This window comes from Pseudophryne corroboree, chromosome 4, assembly GCF_028390025.1.
Source record: "Pseudophryne corroboree isolate aPseCor3 chromosome 4, aPseCor3.hap2, whole genome shotgun sequence".
Lineage (NCBI taxonomy): Eukaryota > Metazoa > Chordata > Amphibia > Anura > Myobatrachidae > Pseudophryne > Pseudophryne corroboree.
The window spans coordinates 661,937,838-661,962,355 of record NC_086447.1 but is presented as its reverse complement, the minus strand read 5'-3'; the positions used below and the strand labels follow the sequence as shown (position 1 = coordinate 661,962,355).

General features: G+C 44.5%; 1 protein-coding gene across 2 annotated transcripts in view; it reads left to right on the top strand.

The window, feature by feature from the left end:
- Positions 1 to 24,518, top strand: part of KIF26B (kinesin family member 26B) — a 707,075-nt gene that overhangs the window by 589,238 nt on the left and 93,319 nt on the right. For both annotated transcript variants that reach the window (XM_063917809.1, XM_063917810.1), the window contains one exon: positions 23,732 to 23,825. In XM_063917809.1, the coding sequence (XP_063773879.1) occupies positions 23,732 to 23,825 (94 nt within the window). The remainder of the gene's footprint in view (positions 1 to 23,731; positions 23,826 to 24,518) is intronic.

The window sequence follows — 24,518 nt, the reverse complement described above, 5'->3', positions numbered from 1 at the left end:
TTATTACCGCTCGAAGGAGAAAATAATTGCTTCTGTCCGGGACTCCTCTGATATAGCCTTCTGGAGCATGCAATTGCAGATTTACCAGGACCTGGCGCCCTCGACCATTCAGAAACGACGGGACCTCCAGCCGATTACTAGGCTTCTACGCCAACACCAAATGCAATATCGCTGGGGATTCCCCTTTCAGTTGCAGCTGTCTTGTAATGGCGTCAACTATGCAATTAAGACCCTGGAACAAGGGCAGGAATTGCTTCGTAAGCTTGCTCTTCTTCCAGATTCCTCATCTTCCTCTGTTGACCCATCTGCTTCGCCGAAATCGCAACGACCCCACCCGCCTCAGCCGGACTGGACGAGAGTTTCTCGCCATAGGGGTGAAGATGATGCCCCCCCCCCCTGATTATCTGCCTTCTTTTCTTCTATTGGTCTCTCTATGTCACTGCACCAATCTGTTGGAGGCTCTCCCTGGACTGGACTGACCTTCCCTGGTCCTTTGGACCTCCTTTGTTTCAATTTATATGTTGACTGTTATTTTGCTTTTAATGTCTAATGTTTTATGCCTAATGACATTTGTCTCTTTGAGGTTCTTTGGACCTCCTTTGCTTTATGTTATATGTTGATTGATATATCGCCTTTTATGTTCGATGCCTAATGCTGACAGCTTCTCAGAGTACTGAGGGCCCTCTACGGAGCTGGTCGACCTGGTCCCTGCTCCGTGGACCCCTTGGGTTTAGTTCAGGCACTTTCCATGATCGTTCTTTAAATGGTCCACCTGTTATGTCTCCTATTGTACATTTTGCCTTCATGTTCATGGTCACAAGATGACCGGTCAGTTTGCGGTTTGGTCCTACGATGCCTAATCTTCTATGTGGACCACATATGGTTGCTATAATTTCCCTTTGATGTCCCACTTCCCTCTACTTCCTCCCCATTTCTCCCCCCCCTTCCCCCCCCCCTTTTTTTTCTCTCCTTTTCCCTTCCTCCCCCCCACCCCCACCCCTCTTGACACAGGTTTTATCTTCGTATTTTATACTTATTTGGCCTTGGCCACTTTATTCTTGGTCAGGCCGCACAGCCTGATATGGTGGTTCGTGCCACTACCCCCATGCTCCCTGCTTTGAATACTTTATTGATTAGGTTTTTTTTTTGTTTGGCGGTCCTGTTATGGGCCCCGTTGCTACAGGGTTTCTGCCCGAATGGGCTTTTTTTCCTCTCTTCTTGCTTCTCTTTATTTTCCTTCTGTGGCCCTCTTTTCTCTCACTTCCCTTTTCTCCCCTTGTCCTTGTGGTGGGTCCTGGGTATCCATCTCACTTGCCCTTATTTTTTTAAGGATAACTGGGTCTCGGTAGGCCTTTGCTTTTGTACCCCCTTTTTTATGATTCTCAATTAGATGTTTTTACTCAGTCCACCATGCCCCTAAAGATATTATCCATTAATGTAAATGGCCTCATCTCCCCCAAAAAACGGACGGTACTCCTGGGCGCCTGTAGGCGTGAGAAAGCTGACGTAGTTTTTCTTCAGGAAACCCACCTTATGGGCTCCCATACGCAACTCCGCGGTAGGCAGTTTACACAAACTTTCTTTGCTTCAGCAGATTGTAAAAAACGTGGGGTTGCAATTTTCAATTAATCTTCACATTACATTTACACATAGCAAAACTGTGGCGGATCCAGACGGTCGGTACTTGATGGTTATTGGTACCCTCCGTTCTGAAGTCCTGACTCTTATTTCTGTATATGCTCCTAACCAGGATCAGCCCATGTTTTTCCACTCCCTTTTCCGTCACATTGGGAAAGTTGCACAGGTACACATTGTATTGGGTGGGGATTTTAACACCATTCTTGACCCCATTCTAGATAGGACTGGTCCCCCCATTGCCTCTAGAGCTTCACGTACGCTTGCAGCCTCCCTTAAGTTTCACGACCTCCGGGACTCGTGGCGCCTCTGCCACTCCGTAGCCAGAGACTATACCCACTACTTGGCCCCGCATCAGCACTACACCCGGATCGATATGTTACACATTTCGTCCTCCATTGCCTCTAAAATTACTGACGCTGGAATAACCCTTTTCACTCGGACTGACCATTCCGGTGTTTACGTTCTCATGGATTTACACCATTCCACACACACTGTTCGCAAATGGCGTTTCGATTAATCCCTGTTGCTAAACCCGTCAGTCTCCACGGAAATACACATGGCACTAGAACAATATTTTACTGAGAATATCACGCCTGATGTCTCTTCTAGTATAATCTGGGAGGCTTATAAAGCCACCTTGAGGGGTCTTCTTATGGCACGGACCTCCTCGCTGCGCAAAAAAGCGACGCAGGAGATACATTTGTTAGAGTCTCAAATTGCTACCCTAACCGCCCAGCATAAACTAACTTCCTGCTCTGCATTATTTGCACAAATCACCAATTTACAAGGCCAACTGAATGCGCTTTTGTCCCGTCGTGCGGCTCTCATTCTACGAAGATTAAATCAGAAATTCTATGACAATGCGGACAAATTAGACTCCCTCCTGGCGAATAAATTGCGACCTAAACAAGCGACTGGTGCAATTGACAAATTGTATTCCCGAACTCTGGGTGAGCCTACCTATGACACTAAACTAATGGTTGGTGAGTTTAAGGACTCCTATAGCTCCCTTTATAACTTGACGGTTTCACGGCACACTATTATAAACACTTTGCTAAAATATTAGCCCCTCACCTTACCGCCCTTTTTAACCAGATCTTGGTGGGCGCATCTTTTACTCCGGCGACTACCCAAGCTGATATCGTTGTGATCCCTAAGCCTGACAGAGACCCCACTCAGTGCGGTAATTATAGGCCCATTTCATTGCTCAATGTCGATTTGAAAATTTATGAGAAAATTCTGGCTTTGAGGTTGGTCCCCCTTCTCCCTGGACTGGTACATCCCGATCAGGTTGGATTTATCCCAGGCCGACAGGCCTCTGATAACACCAGGAGGGCCATTGATATTATCCATTCTATCCACGACAAAAGTCCTCTTCCCTGCTGCTAGCCCTGGATGCGGAGAAGGCGTTTGATCGCATTTCGTGGCCATTCGCCTTTGCTGTTCTCCAATGCATGGGCTTTTCCGGTAAGTTTTATGATGGCGTCTCGGCACTGTATCGCAACCCCTCAGCGCGGGTCTCTGTCAATGGGGTCACTTCTTCATGCTTTCAAATATCTAATGGTACCAGACAGGGATGCCCGCTCTCGCCCTTGATTTTTGCCCTCATCATGGAGCCTTTAGCGGCCCGGGTTCGTCTCAAATCGGCCACACGGAACACAAGATTGCACTTTATGCTGACGATGTACTGGTTTCTCTTTCAAACCCGACATCGTCACTATCTCCTCTCCTCTCTGAGATTGACCTCTATTCGCAACACTCGGGTTACAAGATTGACGCTACTAAAACTGAAGTACTCGATTTTTACATTACTCCTGCGTCTAGGACACAGCTTGAATCAACATTCCCATTCTCCTGGCATAACCGAAAACTCAAATACCTAGGTATTTATCTAACCCACAGACACCATCAACTCTTTCAAGCGAACTACCCACGCCTTTTAGACCGAATTCGCTCGGATCTCCAAACTTGGTCCTCCTATTTCATCTCATGGATTGGACGTGCCAATTCTGTAAAGATGAATGTTCTGCCCAGACTTATTTACCTTTTCCAGACGCTCCCGATCTACGTTCCCCCATACGTTTTTAAATTCTTGCAGCATCAAACTTCCCGTTTTGTTTGGGCCAATAAACCCCCTAGAATTAAACTCCCGCTGCTACAACGGCCTTCCGGGAGTGGAGGTTAAGGTATACCCAATTTTAAATACTATTATCACGCAGCTCAGATGGCATCCTGTGTCCAGTGGTGTGGTCCGAGGGCGGACAAGGTATGGATAACTATCGAAGCCGGTGAGCTGGGACTCTCCACACTTTCTTCCCTTTTATGGCTTCCGAGAGCCGCCCGCCCTCGTGCCACCTCATCTCACCCAGTGGTGGCCCGTTCTTTATATATTTGGGATTTTGTAGTGAGGAAACATCAATTGGCCCCTAACCCTTCCCCCCTCATACCTCTGTTCCATAACCCTGCTTTCCCTCCGGGAATGGTAAAATCTGCTTTCTCACTCTGGAAACAGGGAAACATTGCCTTCCTCAACGACATTGCCTCTGGCACGCCCTTTCCTTTGTTTACCCAGGTTCAGACACAATACTCTCTCCCTCATAGTGAATTTTTTCGCTACCTTGAACTTAGACACTTTCACTCCAGGGTTCAAACCACTCTCTCTTCTAGGCCTCTTACTACTCTTGAAAATATATGCATGCGACGCGCTTCTACGAGAGGTCTTATATCGGATCTCTATGCTTTACTATTGCAGGGCTCTGCTACTTCCAGAGATCACAGAGAACTGGCCTGGAAGAGAGATCTGGGTGTCACTTTGGAGGAGGATGAGTGGGGTGAAATTTGGAGTAATGCGTCCTCTAGCTCTATCTGTGTCAGGATAAAGGAAAATGTATATAAACTAGTATACCGTTGGTACTATGTACCTTCTCGTTTGAAGACGATGTACCCTGATGTTTCTGATGGTTGTTGGAGGGGTTGTGCTTCTGAGGGGACGTACTTGCATATTTGGTGGACTTGCCCGAAACTAGTGCCTTTATGGAAGGAAGTTGTCCGACTTCTTTCGTCCATATTTTCTACCCCAATCCCCCTGGACCCTAAATACTTTCTACTGCCTCTGGACCTCCCGACTTTAACTAAACATCAGAACAAGTTATTACGTCATGTGGCTACTGCCACGACATGTCAAATTGCGAAGGCCTGGAGGTTGCCCTCCCCACCATCCCTACAGTCCATTGTCGCTTACATTTGGTACATTTATAAGATGGAATATATGACCAGTATCATTAGACATTCTGCCAGGGCGTTCGATAAAATCTGGGCACCTTGGCTCACTATTCAAAATGCCTCCTCCCCATTTAGTAGCTGATTAAGATATACGTTCTCCACCTTGTATGTTGGCTGCCCGGACCCCGCCACTCGGACCTCCCTTCCTCTTATATCCATTTCCCCTTTTGCCCACGATCTTGCCTCCTCCTTTTCCTATCTCTATTCTTCCTGTTCTCTCACTCCCCTGGGCTGGTTGGCCACACCATGGACCCAGTGGACTCTTTCTTCTCTTGCACTATCTCTGTCATCTCTCTTAAAAACAAAAAAAAGGTTTACTCATTTGATTGTTATGTTACTTCATTGTTGTGTGTATTCTAATACTGCTTTGCTTTTCTATGTCTGTGAAATGCACCGTTTCTATGTATTACTGTAAATCGACCAATAAAACTTAAAAAAAAAAAAATCTTGCTCCAAAAAGAATTCCAGTTCGTCTTCATTCAAACTACAACAGTCCGATACAAAAGTAAGTTTGTGCAGTCCTGCCAAGGATAATCCAAGTATCTCCTTCCGTAAGAATCCGACCATTAGAATTGGTCATGTAGGAGTCTCTCCTAGCCCAATACTAAGTTCTCCACCAAAGAATTTAAAACTACAGTGCACTTCTTTGTCATCTGCAAACTGTGTATCTAAGGGAGATTCGTATCTTCCATTAGACTTGGACTCAGACTCTGAATTTGATCCAGTTCATGATGCTACTCCTTTCCTGGGAGGTACTGTTCCTTCCTGTTATGCTTTCATGCATGAAGAGGTTCCAGAAGTACCAAAAAGCTCTACAGGTCTCTGTATGAAAAGTCCTTGTTATAGAACAAGATTTAATTTAAGCCTCAGTGGAGTGCTAGCTTCGAAAGCACAATCTTCTCGCACTACAAATCCAGGAAAGGAACCTTCTACAGTTTATTCCTCATTCCTTTCAGATGAAGGAAATTCCAGTTTTGTCAATGATGGATGGTCTACCTGTTCAGAAGATGAAGAACATGAAGACTTCTGAAGAATCCAGCTTAAGTTTTGTTTCTGGACCCTCTGGTTTCCACTTTTCTGAATCTTTGGGTACAAATTATTCATCAAGTTCCTCTAAGACCAAAGATGGGTGTCCGGAGTCCACCCTTGAAGAGGGGGGTACTGTCACGATCCTGACTGTAGTTCTCGTATTTGGTGACTTACCCCTGCCATCCATCCTGCATCCTGTGCCTTTTTGCTCACTGAGATAAACAGCTTGTCAGCACCATGAGTTTCCTGAGTCCTGAGTTCTCTGCCTGGAAGGTAATAGTTAACGAGCGCTACCTGTGATTAATCTTCGGTGTGAGTCTGAATTCAGCAATCTGAAGTTTAGGCCTAAAAGCCAGCATCCTCTGTTTGTTTGCAGAAGTTCAGGCTTCAGTGTTCTCTCGGCCTGCTAGGCCTCACTCCACATCACAGCCTACTCTAGAGTACTCACATGACAGTGACTGTCCACCTAACCCAGAGCTGTCCAATCCTCTGCTAGCCTGAGACTCTCTGAATCACCTGACACTGCTCACCAATACCCAAGGACCAGGAAGTATAAATCAGGAGACTGAGCTGGAAACTCTGCCAGTTCCTCGTGTCACACACAGCTCTGTGTGAGCTTTGAAGCTGAGCTCCCTAAAGGTAACCCTTGTACTTCAGTTCCTGTAAAAACTCTGTTCCTTTGCTACCCAGTTTGGATTACATTTGTGTTACCATTGATATCCAGTATTTCTACAGTTCATCTTAAAGGCACAGTTGCAGTATTCCATAGTTTCATCTTAAAGGCACAGTCGCAGTATTCCACAGTCTCAACTGAAAACCACAGCTGCAGTATTCTACCGTCACAGCCGCAGGGTTCTTCAGCCTCGTACTAAAGTTACAGCCACAGTCATCGTTCTACTTTCAGTTGCGTTTCCAGTTATATCCGGTACCAGCCCGCATTATAGTTGCATACCAGTCTCACCGGTAACCAGCCAGTTATTAGTCTCACCAGTAACCAGTCCGTCTTACTATCTTGCCAGTAACCTTGAGTACATAAGCACCTACTCCTGTGAAACTATATCCAGTACAGTCTCACCTATACATTCATCATCCTGCTATCAAAGTCCCTGGTGATCCAGTGGTCAGGATACGGCTTCCTCTGCCAAGGCCCGGGTTCGATCCCCGGTCAGGGATTGCTCCTTCTTCTCACTGATTCCTACAGACCAGCCTAATATTCACATAGTCCTCCAGTTGCCCGCACAGACTTCACTAACACCGGGTTCACAAAACCACAATCATGACAGATAGAGTAGACTCAATCTGACTGGTTGTGAACTGTACTCTCTGACTAAAGTTCTTGCAGTATGTCAAGGCACCGAACTGTTTATAAACAGTGCACGCTAAAGAAGTCAGCATGCTCACTTCCTTCACAAACTTGTAATGGATCTCAACAGAGGCCACCGGAAAGCCATGACCTTCTATGACTACAATAGTGGTCTGTGACAGCAGGATTGTTTGGATCAACTGTAAGCTGCTTATGGTGAGGAATCGCCACCCCGAACCACTGCATAATTTCAGTGCAGGAGACGAGAAAGACAAAGCCACCTGCGGCCGACCTGTGTCCGCCATCACCGAGGACAACATCGCTGCCGGGCCGGCCATAGCTATTCCAGCCACTTGATACGCCACAAAAAGGTTGGTCTGAGCAAGGTTTTTGCACACTGGGTGCCCCATCAGCTGACTCGGGAGCAGAAGGAAGCCCGGGTGACTTGGCACCACAAGATGCTGGTCAAACTCTGTCTGGGAGATCATCAGTGACGATGAATTCTGAATCTACAGTTTAGACCCCAAGACCAAACAGCAGTCAGCCCAGTGGACCCCAGTTGGAGATGTGCTGCAACAGAAGTTCTAACTAGCGCAGTGTGGCTAAGCATATGGTGGCTGTTTTTGAGGCCAACACTGGTCATGTAGCTACCGTACCACTTGATTAAATGTAATGTTTGCTTTGTAAATATAATAGTTTTTCGGCATCTGGAAAGTTATTGCACAAACCTTGTATAAACTTAATAGCCCTCACCACTGCACATTCATGTCACCCACACATTACATCAATACCACACCGTATATTAATACCATCACACCCATAATAATACCATTGCACACAGAGTATAATTTATCAGACAAACGCATTATATTAAAATCACCCATCACACACACACACACACACACACACACACATACACACACACATTATATAAAAAAAAACTCCCACAATTTGGGACACATTATAGTAATGGCTGCACACACACATATATTGTATTAATGCCAGCACACGCTCATACATTGTATTAATGACAGCACACAGACACATACCTTGTATTAATGCCAGCACACAGACACACACGACAGATGACTTGACCAAGTGAAGATTTTTTAACCAGCTTGAAAAAGGTACAGGACAACACAGGGTTAACAGCAGGTACAGGTTACAAGGATTTGTCCAGTTGCAGCTAAGCTGGCCGGCCCAGCACAAACTGTCAATATTCCTGTTGGCCCAATCCGCCCCTGCACCTAGTGCTTAATTTAGCCGCTGTATGTTTATTGACTTCCAGCTGTTCATACTTAATAATGATGTTATACCAAGTGGCGCTGATCTATTTTGGATTAATTATTTGCAGTTCTGTTTGGTCTACTGCAGAAAACAAGATTGCTATTTCACTTTCTGCAGCGGGGTACACTGGGATTCCACAGGGAACACATCGAGGTGTACAGTTGGATCTTGAACAGAGGCACCAACAGGCTAAAGCTTTGATTGTTCCCAGGATGCACTGCACCACCTCCTCTATAACCCCTCCACCAGGTACTGGAGCTCAGTTTGTACACACTAACAGGTGGGGGTGCACTAGGCAGCCCTGAAAAGAGCTTTTTAAGAAGACTTCAAGGGCCGCAGCACTTTATATGTCATTCTCACATACTGTGCTGCGGCTCCATCACCTCCCCAGCAGCGCTGCATACTCCCGTGGCCGGGTTCCCGGATACTTGCAGCGGAGGCGCACCGGTCATCAGGCACACCACCGCTGACACAAGTGGACTGGGAACAGGCCATGGGGGGAATGTGATCCTACCGATGCAGGTGGAGGAGCCGCAGGTGTCAAATAAAGGCTGGGTACCCCGGGAAATACCCTGCTGGTGGCTCCTCTGATCGAATTCCCTTCCATGCAATCAGGAAAACAGTCCGCCAAACGTCCAGGGGGTGGGCAGCGCCACAAGGTATCTCCAACGCATTTAGAGACAGCCTGGTCCCTTCTCCAAGGCAAGATACCTTTGTGGCTTGATGGGGAGCCTTTTAAATGTCTTTTAGCCAATGAAAAACGGCTGAAAATGGCGGGAAAAGGTCACTTCCTGTCTAGACCGGAAGTGACGTTTGCGGTCCATTCAAAGGATGTTTTGACCGGAAATGACATCAGAAATGCGTTCCACGGTGTCCATTGCTCTCTCCTGAGAAGATATCAGCTTCTATGAGTGGGAAAAGTGGTGGACAATCGTTCTTGATGGTCATTAGACAGCATTTTGATTGTTTCCAATACAAATAAACAGAAATTATAACCGGAATTAATATTCAAATAAGTCCCATGATGTCCTTTATTAGCTTGAAGGAGCTAATTCCAAAAGACCAGGATGTCGGCAATGTAGCGACTCCAATGTCGTAGTTTTGTGCCCCAAGTTACGACATTGGAGTCGCTATATTGACGACATCCTGTTCTTTTGGAATGGAAGTAAAGACGATTTGGAGACTTTTTGCCAAAATCTTAATGAGAATTCAGTTAATCTCTACTTTGTCTTTGCTGTAAATCAGAATGAAGTGAATTTCCTAGGTCTTTCCATATATATTAAAGATTGAATCATTCATACCAAAACTTTCCATAAACCCACAGACACACAAAATTATATATCTACAGACAGTGAACACCATCAGAACTGGCTTCAAGGTATACCAAAGAGTCAATTCATCCGTATAAGAAGGAATTGCAGTGAACAAATGGAATGTGAAACACAAATTGATCATCTGAAGAACATCTTCCTGAAGAAAGGATACCATTCCGAAAAGACTGAAAAAACGGCTCAAGAAATCAAATCCAGTGAAAGAGAACCGCTCATTCAAGACCAGAAGAAGACCAAAAAGGAATCCACATCAGAAAGTCAATGGGCCTTTCTCACAGGCTTCAACTCTGATTACAAATATTTTGAAAGAATCATTCACAAACATTGGCACATCCTCCAAGGAGACCCGATATTAAGAAACATTCTTCCCAGCAAACCTAAGTTCATATACCGTAAGGCGGCCAATCTAAAGAGCAAACTGGTACGAAGTCCCCTACCTGTGAAAAACACCAATCCGATAAGAACTGCTGGCTTTCACAGATGCGGTCTATGTGTGGGGTGCAGAAGCATCAAAACAGAGAAAACCAAATACACAGAAGTTATCATTAATGGTAATAAATTGAAGATTCAAGACTTCATCACATGCAATACTTCCAGTGTCATCTACCTCATCATGTGCAAATACGGTAAATCCTATGTGGGTAGAATTTCAAGGGCCTTGAAAACACGCATAGGGGAACATTTGCGCAACATCCGTAAAGGCCTTACCACCCACCACCTCTCAGACCACTTCCGGAAGGAACATCAGTGTTCCACCAATTTAATTGCCTACTTTGTAGGTCTCCGTAATATCAGGTCCACATGGAAAGATAGGAATCTAGAAGCCAATCTAGCAAAAGCAGAAATGAGGATGATATTCAATTTACAAACGCTTTCCCCCAATGGTCTTAATCAAGACTTTGAAATCAAATGGTTTCTTTAACATCATACCAGCCACATCTTTCATCCATCACCACTTAGTCATGCTTAACGGTCCTCCTTTTTCAATTGTATACCTTACTTAGAATTATTTATTCCTATTATTTATTTATTGTTGCATTTCCTTTATTTCATGTCAATGGGGAACTACATTGTTTCTACATGAGAATGCCTTTCAACGACCACTACAAAAGAACTGTGATCCATCCTCTTCACCGGATATCTATATAAGTTTACCTCTCCTTCAAGCTAATAAAGGACATCATGGGACATATTTGAATATTAATTCCGGTTATAATTTCTGTTTATTTGTATTGGAAACAATCAAAATGCTGTCTAATGACCATCAAGAACGATTGTCCACCACTTTTCCCACCCATAGAAGCTGATATCTTCTCAGGAGAGAGCAATGGACACTGTGGAACGCATTTCTGATGTCATTTCCGGTCAAAACATCCTTTGAATGGACCGCAAACGTCACTTCCGGTCTAGACATGAAGTTACCTTTTCCCGCCATTTTCAGCCGTTTTTCACTGGCTAAAAGACATTTAAAAGGATCCCAATCAAGCCACAAAAGTATCTTGCCTTAAAGAAGGGACCAGGCTGTCCCGAAATGCGTTGGAGATACCTTGTGGCGCTGCCCACCCCCTGGACGTTTGGCGGACTGTTTTCCTGATTGCCTGGAAGGGAATTCGATCAGAGGAGCCACCAGCAGGGTATTTCCCGGGGTACCCTGCCTTTATTTGACACCTGCGGCTCCTCCACCTGCATCGGTAGGATCACATTCCCCCCATGGCTTGTTCCCAGTCCACTTGTGTTTTTTTATGTATTGCTTGTTTTTAGACATTGTATGTTAGTATTGTATTAAATTCAATTTTATTTACCATACCAGTGTGTTTCAACATACACTTTCACACCTGGGTATTATCCACATACATAGGTGACCGTAAGAGAGACCAGCGCCATTGTAGAGAGAGCACACCCCCTTTTCCATTTTGCACTTTTGTACTGAGCCCTTAGGGAGCTCTGGCACTCTCCACACGGCCAGCTGTCTCAGTCCTATACAGCACAGACTTGCTACCCCCGCCTTCCAGTTTACACCACCGCTGACGCTCTCCAGGATCGCGTGGCTGCACGTCAGGGAGGAGGTAAGAGGGTCCCCCAGGTGGGACCCACCGGTAAATCACGGTCCGAGTTGATCGCTCGCTGACGATTCTCGCAGCGCAGCGATCAGGTAAAAGAAGGTAAAACTGCGCATGCACCGCAATGCGCAGGCGCGTCGTATGGGTACAAATAGGATTAGTGCTGGGCGATGGATTTAGTGAAGATTCCATTCGCACAGCCGAACGCAAGGTGATTGACAGAAAGAGGACGTTTATGGGTGTCAACTGACCATTTTCTGTGAGTGTCTGGGAAAACGTAGGCGTGTCCAGGCGTTTGCAAGCGGGTGTCTGACGTCAATACCGGCACCAAAAAGATTGAAGTGATCGCAAGGGCTGAGTAAGTCCAGAGCTACTCTGAAACTGCACAAAATGTTTTTACTGCGCTCCGCTGCAAAGGCGTTCGCACACTTGCAAAGCGAAAATACACTCACCCATGGGCGGCGACTATGCGTTTCCACGGCTGCTAAAAGTAGCTAGCGAGCAATCAACTCGGAATAACCCCCAGGGACTCCACTATATCCACCAGGGTAGGAAGTACAGGTCGGATTTGCTAAAATCCGTTTTACGTAGGCTCCACAGTACCCGGTGGTGAGGACCAGCATAGGGGATAAGGCACTGACCTGTAGCCCCTCCCCCAGCTACAGTCGCTATCTACTGCTGGTGTTACCGCCCTGGAGCTGCATTTCACTCTCCCTCACTCCCTGACAGAGATTTTGATGCCATCTTTACACTGCTAGCTGGGCTGATCTCCGCCTCTGCAGGGCACTGTTTCTTGTCTCATCAGCGCTGTGCATTTACAGACACTTAAGTATTCTACATGTCATTTTAGACAGTGTTAGTTAAGAACAAGTGTACTGCTATCTGAATATTTAGTACAAGTATTCTGTGATATACATCCAGTAGTTACTGTGCATTGTTATATCTATATTTATACATATCTATATGTAGTTTTACTAGTCCAGTGCAGTTTTATTGTTTATCTGTTATAACGTCTGCATTGTACTTGTGACTGAGTGTGCCTGTAGCTGCTGTGTGGATTCCATTCTCGTGTATCCCACTACTTGCTTTCACTGTATTCTGTACCCTGGGGGGGCTAGGTGCGTCAGGGTCTCATTTATATATATAGTGCTACACAGTATATACTGTTTGGTATTTTTTCTGTGTATTTCAGTCACCTCATACCGCTTAAATCCTCTGTTTGTGTATTTAATGTCACATAACACGTGGGGTTATTTGCAGGTATTGTTTTTGTGTGGCTATATTGTACTGTTACGCTCTAAAGCTACATTCCCTATAATGTCTGCCACACAGGGCGGGAAATCCGCGGCTGCTTCTGCATCATGCAGTGCTGGCACTACGGATCTACCTGAGGGGGAAGTTTTAACTGATGGTTCAGGCACTGGATGCCATACACCTCCCAGTCAACCCACAGCACCTGTGGCCAATCAGGACCCACCTTGGGCAGCATTCTCAAGTATGCTGAATACATTTGTGACACATCTTATGCTTCCTGTGGGGCCATTACAGCCACATATTGTCCCTGTAGTTAATCTGCCTTGGGTGGACACTCTGTATACCCAGTTACAACAACTAAATCAATCTTTGGTTAGACAAAAGTCTACCCCACGCCCCTCTGGGGCCAAGGGGTCATCTAAGCAGGCCATTTCTTCCTCACAATCCACTAATATTTCGGATGATTCTTCTGATGAGGATGGGGAATATACTGATTCATCAGACACTGATACATCCACTTCTGATGAGGAATCTACAACCCAGGTTGATGTTCCTGACCTAGTGGAGGCTATTAAGCTGATTCTCCAAATAGATCGAGCCCATTACTGCATCTAAGAAACCTGATAAGTTCAAACGTCAGAAGGTACTAAAGTAATATTACCACATTTTGATCACTTAATTTTCATATACGTCAAGAATCCTGGGTGTCTCCAGGAAACAAATTTTCCCTGTCTAAAAAGATGCTAGCTCGTTATCCTATTCCTGCGGAGTTGAGCAACAAGTGGGAAACCCCACCGCCGGTGGACTCTCATGTCGCCCGTCTTGTGGTGTCATCTACTCTGCCTGTCACCACTGTCACCTCACTGAAGGAACCAACTGATAAGCGTGTGGAGGGGTGCCTGAAGTCTATTTACTCCCTTACAGGTGCTGTACATAGACCAACTATGGCAGCCTCCTGGGCTGTGAAAGGAATTGAAGCATTGGTTCAGGCAATTGAGAATAAGCTGCCTCAGGATTTTTCTGACACTGCCAGACAATATCTGTTTTATATTACCACAGCCTCCCACTATATTTAGGAGGCGGCCTCTGAGGCAGGTGTTATGGCGGCCAAGGCGTCTACTACGTCTATCCTGGCTCGCCGAATTCTGTGGTTAAGGTCCTGGAAGGTGGACCTGGACTCCAAAAAGACCTTGGAGGTGCTCCCTTTTAAGGGAGACATCCTTTTTGGGAGGATCTGAACAAGATTGTGACTGACTTAGTGACTGCTAAGACTGCGTTTCTCCCAGCTACTAATCCTTCGGCTCTGAAGGTTAAGAGTACCACTATTCGTTCCTTTTGACCTCCAGGGAAAGCAAAAGGTCAGGCGTACCCAAGACAGGCTCGTGCTTCCAAAACCACTAAGCCCAAATCTAAACAATCCTGGGCCACCCGTCAGCCTGCTTCCAAACAAGACAAGCCTGCTGCATGACGGGGCGGGCCTCCCCCTGGGGGACCCCAGGGTGGGAGGCCGACTTCTGCAGTTCGCCCAGGCCTGGTTAAAGACCCCTTCAGACGCTTGGATGCAGGAAATTGTCTCTCACAGGTACACAATCTCTTTCAAGAGACGTCCCCCTCGCCAGTTCTGCTCAACGGTTATCCCTTCGGATCTGTTGAAAGCACAAGCTCTACACTTGGTTGTGCAATCCCTCCTGGACACAGGAGTGGTAGTGCTGGTAACTCTGTCCCAGAGGGGCAGGGGATATTATTTGACCCTGTTTCTAGTTCCGAAGCCAAATGTGTCCTTCCGGCCTATACTCAATCTAAAATCATTGAACAAATTTGTGAGTGTGTCCAAATTCCGTATGGAAACTCTGCGCTCTATTGTAATGACAATGGAACCCAAAGACTATATGGTATCCCTGGACATACAGGATGCTTACCTATATATACCTATTGCCTTATCGCATCAGCAATATCTGCGGTTTGCTATTGGCAACCTACATTATCAATTCCAGGCTCTGCCATTTGGACTGGCCATGGCCCCTCGAAACTTCACCAAGGTCATGGCCATGATGACGGCCCTTCTCTGCCATCAGGGAATCAGGATCCTGCCATATCTGGACGACTTGCTGATCCTGGCGAACTCCCGAGATGTTCTTCTCCGTCATCTGGAACTGACGGTCCAATTCCCAAGCCCATGGGTGGCTCATTATTTATTATTTATTAACAGTTTCCTATATAGCGCAGCATATTCCGTTGCGCTTTACAATTAGAACAACCGTAATAGAACAACACTAGGTAAAAACAGACAGACAGAGGTAGGAAGGCCCTGCTCGCAAGCTTACAATCTATGGGGAAATATGCATTGATACACAAGGATAGATGCTACCTATTGCATAATGGTACACCAGATTGCTAGTTTCTTAATGGGTTGTATGATATGATCACCCCGCAATATTGGCCAAGTGTCAGGACGGTGTGAGAATAAAGACAGACAAGATATGTGATGTTATGTGTACTGTACAGAGAGGATGTAATTAGATAGGGAAGCACTGATGGTTATGTAGGTGAGTCTGTAATTTGATAGGCTTGTCTGAAGAGGTGAGTTTTCAGGGAGCGTTTAAAGGTTTGGAGACTAGAGGCGAATCGTATTGTGCATGGGAGGGCATTCCACAGAGTGGATGAAGCCCGGATAAAGTCCTGTAATTTTGAGTGTGAACAAGTATTGCGTGTGGATGAGAGACGTAGATCTTGTGCAGAGCGGAGAGGTCGGGTAGGGAGATATTTTGAAATGAGTGAAGAGATGTATGTTGGTGCAGTTTGGTTAATAGCCTTTTATGTCAGTAAAAGTATTTTATATTTAATACGGCAGAATACTGGTAACCAATGGAGGGACTGACAAAGCGGATCTGCAGACGATGAATGTCTAGCGAGGAAGATTAGCCTCGCAGCTGCATTCAAAATGGATTGTAGTGGTGAGAGCCTATGTTTGGGAAGACCGGTCAGGAGACTATTACAATAATCAATGCGAGAGATAATGAGAGCATGGATTAGAGTTTTTGCTGTGTCTTGCGTAAGATATGGTCGTATTTTGGATATGTTTCTTAGATGTATGTAACATGATCTTGAGACAGATTGAATGTGGGGAACAAAGGACAGTTCAGAGTCAAGAATGACACCTAGGCAGCGAGCGTGTGGGGTAGGGATGATTGGCAAGTTCTCAACAGTAATAGAGATATCAGGTTGATAACTACTATTGGCAGGTGGAAATATAATTCATTCTGTTTTGGAAATATTAAGTTTGAGGTGGCGAGATGTCATCCAAGATGAAATGGCAGAAAGGCATTCAGTGACATGGCCCAATGCAGATGGTGACAAATCTGGGGAGATTAGGTAGATTTGAGTCTCATTCGAATACAGATGGTACTGAAATCCGAAAGAGTTGATTAGTTTGCTAAGAGATGTGGTATAGATAGAGAAAAGCAGAGGACCTAAGACTGAACCTTGCGGTACTCCAACTGAGAGAGGTAGCGAAGAGGAGGTGGAATCAGAGAAACGAACACTGAAGGAGTGATTAGATAGGTAGGATGGGAACCAAGAAAGGGCTGTGTCCTGAATACCTAGGGATTGTAGTGTTTGTATGAGAAGAGAATGGTCAACAGTGTCAAAAGCAGCAGAGATATCAAGGAGAATAATTAGTGAGTAATGGCCTTTAGATTTAGCAGTGACCAAATCATTCTCTACCATAGTCAGTGCTGTCCCTGTGGAGTGTTGGGCATGAAATCCTGACTGAAGTGGGTCCAGTAGGCTGTGTGAGTTAAGAAAGTATGTGAGGCAAGTGTATGCAAGTCTCTTAAGTAGCTTGGAGGGGCATGGGAACTGAGAGATGGGACGGTAGTTTGAGAGAGAGTTAGGGTCAGAGTTTTGTTTTTTCAAAATGGGAGTAATCACTGCAGAGAAGGAAAGATAACAGTAGACAGAGATTACAGATTTTAGTTAAGGTTGGGATGAGCACAGCAGACAGAGCTTGACTAATTTGTGAGGGTATAGAGTCAAGAGGAGAGGCAGTAGAGTAGGCAAATGAAAAGAGTGCAGATACTTCATCTTCATTTGTAGGATCAAATGAAGAGAAGGTGTTAGAGTGTTCAGGCAGGGAATTGAGCAGGTCACTTGCTGTGGAAGAGCATACCATTTAATTTCGAATGTTATCAATCTTGTCTTTGAAATAGGAAGCAAGATCTTGCGCACTGACAGTGGCTGGTGGGTTGGGTGAGGGAGGGACAAGAAGTGATTTAAATGTCTTAAAAAGTAACTTGGGGTTAGAGGTTTGAGCAGAGATGAGAGATTGAAAATATGTTTGTTTGGCAGTGTCCACAGCATTACGATAAGAGTGGTACACGGTCTTATATCTGAGAAAGTCACTTGAACTACGAGATTTACACCACTGGCGTTCTACTTTATGTGAGAGTTTTTGTAGGTGTCTAGTGTATTTAGTGCCACAGTTGACATCTAAGTCTATGTGGAATACTGGAAAAAGTCCTCGCTGGTCCCTGCTCGGAGCATGGTGCACCTGGGGGCACTGCTGGACACACACAACCAGAGATGGTTTCTGTCTCCAGAGAAAGTCCTGAAACTTCAGGACAGGATCAGATACTTCCTCTCTCGCCCAAGAGTGTCGATACAATCAGCGATGCAAGTACTAGGCCTCATGGTGTCGGCTTTCGACATGGTAGGGTACGTGGCATGCCTTATCGGATCAGATCTCAAATGATCTCTTTGACTCTGGAGGTTTGTCTGTCACTGAATTGGTGACTACAGGACCAACAGTTGAGCAGAGGCCGTCCCTTCTGGATCTCCAACTGGGTCCTCCTGACAACGGACGCCAGTCTGTGAGGTTGGGGCGCGGTGTAGGAGCAGCACTCTCTCTAGGGTCGGTGTACCAGGGAGGAATCTCTCCTCCCGATAAACATTCTGGAATTGCGGGCAGTGTTCAATGCATTGACACTGGCCCTGCCTCTGGTACAGAACAGGCCTGTTCAAGTACAATCAGGTGGCGTACATAAATCATCAAGGTAGCACTCAAAGCCGCATGGCAATGATGGAAGTGTCAAAAAATCCTTCATTGGGCAGAACGCCATCTGCCAGCAATATCGGCAGTGTTCATTCTGGGAGTCCTCAACTGGGAAACGGACTTCCTCAGTCGTCAGGACGTGCACGCCAGTGTCTTCATCCGGAAGTCTTTCAACTCCTAGTGGACAAGTGGGGTCTACCAGATGTAGACCTGATGGCATCTCGACACAATAACAAGGTTCCAGTCTTCGGATCAAGGACAAGGGATCCTCAAGCAGCATTCGTGGACGCATTGGCAAGTCCGTGGAACTTTCGGCTGCCACATGTTGTTTTCCCTCCAGTGTCGCTCCTGCCCAGGGTTCTACGGAAGTTCAAGCAAGAAGGAGGAATACTAGTCGCTCCAGCATGGCCCAGATTGCATTGGTTCTCAGACCTGCAGGGTCTATCGAGCGAGCGTCCTCTTCTACTTCCTCAGTGCCCAAATATCATCGTTCAGTCACTTGTGTCTACCCGGACTTGGCCAGACTGTCTTTGATGGCGTGGCTCTTGAGGCTTCACTCCTGAGGGCCAAAGGATTCTCTGAGGCGGTTATTCAAACTATGTTTTAGGCCTGCAAACCGGCTTCTGCACGGATCTATTAAAGGGTATGGAATTCTTACTTCACCTGGTGTGCTTCTAAGAATTATGATGCCTACACGTTCAGAACTTCCAGACTTTTGGCTTTTCTGCAGCAAGGCCTAGACTTAAGGGCCCTACACACTGGCTGACATGACTGCACATGAACGATCTCGTTCATTAATGAATGAGATAACGTTCATATCGTGCAGTGTGGAGGCTCCAGAGATGAACGATGCGCGACCCTGCGCTCGTTCATCGCTGGATCCCCTTCGGCTGTACATGCAGGCCAATATGAACGATCTTGTCTATATTTGCCTGCACTTCAATGCAGCCGGGTGATGGGGGGAGTGTAGAAACTTCACTCCCCCCGTGACTGCACCTCTGCCGCCGGGTCGCCCGTCAGCCGTGTCCGCCGTCGGGCATCTCAGCGGCGGATCGGCCAGTGTGTAGGGCCTATTAGGCCTTCATCTGGCCTCCCTCAAGGTTCATACAGTATATCTGCCTTGTCTGTGTGGTTTCAGAGAAAAATTGCATCTCTTCCTGATGTTCATACTTTCACTCAGGCTGTTTTACGGATTCAACCTCCCTATGTCCCTCCTGTGGCTCCATGGGATCTGTCTGTTGTTTTGAATGACCTACAAGAGTCTCTATTTGAACCTTTTGAGTCTGTGGACCTTAAATGTCTTACACTTAAGGTTGTGTTTCTGCTGGCTATTTCCTCTGCTAGGAGGGTGTCGGACTTAGGCGCTTTGTCCTGTCGTCCACCCTTTTTGATTTTTCACCGTGACCGGGCAGTTCTTCGAACTCGCCCTGGTTATCTACCTGAAGTGGTATCTTTCCATCTTAACCAAGAGATTGTGGCTCCGGCTTTTATCTCTTCTGGTTTGTCCTCCAAAGAGCGGTCTTTGGATGTGGTACGGGCTCTCTACGTGGAGAGGACTGCCTCTATCAGGAGATCAAATACCCTGTTTGTACTTTTTGGTTTTCACAAACGTGGCTGGCCTGCGAATAAGCAAGCCTTGGCCAGATGGATTAGAATGGTGATTGCACAAGCCTATGCGCAGGCTGGACTCCCAGTTTCTGCTGCTATCAAAGCCCATTCTACTCGGTCTGTTGAACCTTCTTGGGTGCAAGGTGGCTACGTGGCCCTCAGTGAACACATTCATTAGGTTCTATGCCTTTGATACTTCCGCCACCCAGGATGCTTCCTTTGGACCCCGGGTTCTTTTGCCCACTGCGGTGTGTCCCCTCCCATGAGGGACTGCTTTAGAACATCCCCGATGTATTTCTTGTGGAATCCCAGTGTACCCCACTGCAGAAAAGGAGATTTATGGTAGACTTACCATAGTTAAATCTCTTTCTGCGAGGTACATTGGATTCCACAGGGCGCCCACCCTGACGCATTTAGCTTCTTTGGGTTTGTATGGCATTAGCCGCTGGTCCCTTCTCCTGTCGTGAGAATGTGGTTCTATGTGACTAACATCTGCCGTCTCTTTTACCTGCTACTGCATTGGACTGGTTACCGAAACTGTGCTCCAGTGCCTGGAGGCGGGGTTATAGAGGAGGTGGTGCAGTGCATCTTGGGAACAGTCAAAGCTTTAGCCTGTTGGTGCCTCGGATCAAGATCCAACTCTACACCCCGATGTATTCCCTGTGGAATCCAGTGTACCTTGCAGAAAGATATTTAACTATGGTAAGTCTACCATAAATCTCCTTTTTGTTGCAGTAAACATTAAACATTACATGTTATGTGGAAAATGCATATTTGTTAATAAATCTGTGCAGACCCTATGCGCTTTTGTTTATATGACACTTAATTGCATTATTGTGTAATAGATGTATGTGACTTTCACAGTTACTGCTAACACAGTCAACTCGCATCTCTAAGCTATCGTCAAGTGTTAGTATTCCCATTTGTATAAAATAACGAAGGAACAGCTCTTGGGGTTTCTGGATGAAATTACATATAAGTAGACTGCGTTTGGAATGTAAACATATTTTAATTAAACAATTCAATAAAAACAAATAAATATAAATTAATAAGTCACTACTGGACCATAATAATGGTGATGTCATATAAACTGGTATATATGGATAGGCAATTTCAATTTATCATAATATTTGGAGGATTGAGATAGATCAGTCTCTCTATGATACAAAACCAATCTGATTCCACATATATATAGTAAAAGTCTCCAGTGTATTACCCAGCAAGTCGTGAGAAAGTAGTTCAATTAAAGATAGGAGGTTCCATTTGATCCTGCTGGCAAGAAATTGCTCACAAACTGCAGGTGTAGTTGTGGTCTCCTAGGGCTTCTGGTTATTACCTCTTCACAGGTTTTAAGCTGGTCCGGATTTAGGGTGGTCAGTAGTAAAAGGTCCAGTGTTATGTAGTGTCCAATGAAAGCTCAACGCGTTTCTGTATAGCAAATCCTACACCTTCGACAGGAGCAGATAATTTATTCCCATTTGTATGCCTGATTCAGTAATACGTCAGTAATGTAATACATCTCAATGTAATTGTAAAAAGTTGGGGTCCTACGAGGTCCTTATGGTCTGTTTTGCTCATGATAAAACCCTGTAGCGTGCACTGTTGGTATCTTGCAGTTACCTCAATATGATAAATATGAAAAGAATGCAACTGATGGTGGGGCAGGTATTTTATGCATCCATGCCCACCTCTACAGCCATATCATCTGCCCAGTGTCTGCGGCTGTGAATCCTACAGCAAGAATAGCTAGTCAGTGACTATATGTGTTCATGGAGCACCCCAAAACAAACACATTGGGCAGGATGTAATGAAGTCCGAGTTGGATGGAAGTGCTGGTTCCTGGCCGAACTCCTGACCTTTTTTTTAAGCAGCATTCATGTACAGGCAAAACCATGCCTTGTAAATTATTTCCGTTGAAAAAAAGACATCCAAGTTTGGCCAGGAATCCGCACCTTCAGCCAACTCAGACTTTATTACATCTAGCCAATAATAACCTTAAGCTGGGTACACACGGTGCAATTTTCCTTGTGATATGGACTATATAGCCCACATCGCAGGAAAATATAGTGCATATCGCACCGTCTGTATACAGCTTGCGATGCTGATGTGCGGTCCCGCGGCATTGACTTCGCAAGAAAAAATAGACTGTGCAGGCAGCCCAACATTGACTATATCGGTGGTGCTGGGCTTTGGCCACATCGCATAGTCAATGTCGGGTGCTATGCACATCACACCATGTGTACACACCTTTACAAACATGGGAACCTGGATTAAGTACAAACATATTAGAAAGATAATCCCTGTTTTCAATATTTGCAGTTTATATGCTATCATTAGTCTAATAAATAAACTCTCTTGTGCCTTATCTCCTACATCTAGATGATCTTAAAAAGCATGCAATATATAATGTATTTTTGATTTTAAATGAATTCATAATGCTTCTAGACATCCTCACTGATCAGTTATTCCCGATGCAGAAATCAAACTTGCCATGTTCAAGAATGTTAGGGTCTCAGCAGAGGGTCCTTGAATAAAAATGACCTTCATCACACAATTATACATTCACAAAATCAACCAAACCAAATGCACAATGATTCCATGCTTATGATAGCATGACACAGATCAAAATGTAAGAAAAATTTCATTTTTTTTTCTTGCTAACCAAGTGAAGATAAATACACAAGTGAAAGGTAAACCATAGAATTTTTCCAGGAGGTGAGCTAGAATCCCTATGAGTCAATCCATCTGGGGCAAACTCTGTGTTTATTCATTTTTCTGTGTTGATGTCTTTTCTGTTCCAAAGCAAATCCTCAGTAATTTAATTTCAAATGTACTCACTGTGTTATTACATTTTTCATCTTGTGAGTTTATGAATTCATTGATTCTCCTGGAATGACATGATGCCCACAATTTAAAATTGATTGGTTTTGTTATATTTGGTTAAATAATTTAGAGAGCATTCAGAAAGTTCATTGCGCGGTTATATAAACACAAAACACTTTCAGTCTATGGCAATGATAGGAAAGTCTGAATCTCAAGCACAGAACAGTCATGTTTAATAGATAACTCAGACTAACACATAAATATCTCCCCTATTCAAATTAAATCTTGCCATTAAGACTTTGTAGATAGTTACTTCTACAGTCATACGGTAATTGTTAGTTAATTAATGCTTGACCTAACAAATGAGGTTTTATTTTAATGCAGCAGATCTATTCCAATATATGAAGTGATATCAATAGTGTATTCCAAACATTTTTATATCGTTACTAAAAACCCCACTATGGTCTGTTGCCAAGTAACATTATATTTGCCAGTTTACGTTATTACATAATTAATAACAGTTCAGAGTTAAAAGACATTGAGATTGTAGCTGCATATGGATTTCTTTCTATATTTCTAGAGGAAATACTGCTTCAAGTGTACATGTAAGTGACATGTCTGCACACATTTCAAAAGACCTGCTGCTAATGAAGTCAAGGGTCAGCTTGCTACACATTTGGAAACCAAATCCATATACGCACTTCCTAAAGATGTTCTGCTTCCTATAAGTAGAGTCTAGACCTTTCTAAGCTTAAGATTTCATTACTAGGTTTTTATGTTATGATAAAGGATTTGCATGTGAATGAGCTTTAAAGCAAGGCAGTGTGGGTAGGAAAATAGTGAACAAAGGTGTCGGCACACCAGATGTTATGTGGCAGAAGAATAGAGGCTCATCTCCATTATTATCTTTTACTTTTTGTTATTTAAATATATCCTGAAATATTAATGATAATGTGAACCATTTAAACATATAGATACAAATATATATAACCCAAAGTCATGCTGTTCTCATGGAAAAAGATGAATTGTGTGCTTATATGTCTTCTTTATACTTGTCCCCACCTAGGCGGAGGTGTGCGCTGGTACGGTGGCTGAAGTCATCCAGTCCGTGGTGAATGGAGCAGATGGATGTGTCTTTTGCTTTGGCCATGCCAAGCTTGGTTAGTAGTGTTTAGTTCCTTTAGTAGTGTTTTAGTACTTTAAGTACTTTAAGAAAATAGAGTTGATATTAGCAAATGTAAAGCTCAAAGTCAAAAGGTGCAATAACCCATAGTGACTATTGAGAATAAAGCTTTCATCAGTCTAGTGGCAGCTTTTCTATGTTACTAAACAATTGTGTAGAGTTCGTAAACCTATAAACCAAATTTATAACCATAACCACCATATTGCTATTAGTCATGGTGAATCATTTTCAAGTGTTTAATTTATAATTTTGAGAGTATTTAGACAGCTCCCCAAGTATGTATTCAGTTTTTTATATTTAATGATCTTTTTTAAAATAGAGGAAAACTGACTTCAAATTACCATTATTCCATTAATGTTTACCCCTAAGAATTGCTTTATCTTGCAAATATTAATATTTTATAAACATTGTACAAAAACTAATCAATATAGATCGGAATTAATTTTAAAATGATGGCAAAAATACCCTTTAGACAGTATATCTCATAATGTGGTGCATACTGGCAAAAAAATAAAAAATAAGAGTAGTCTATCAGTGATTATTTCTCGGTTGTGGATTTTTTGTATTAGTCATTTATCAGCAATTGCTCTGTAGTTTTCTCTGGCAGAGAATAGATCAGCTGCAGAATGCTGCATCACAGCAGTGGGTATTCTCTGGGGCTGACGCAGAG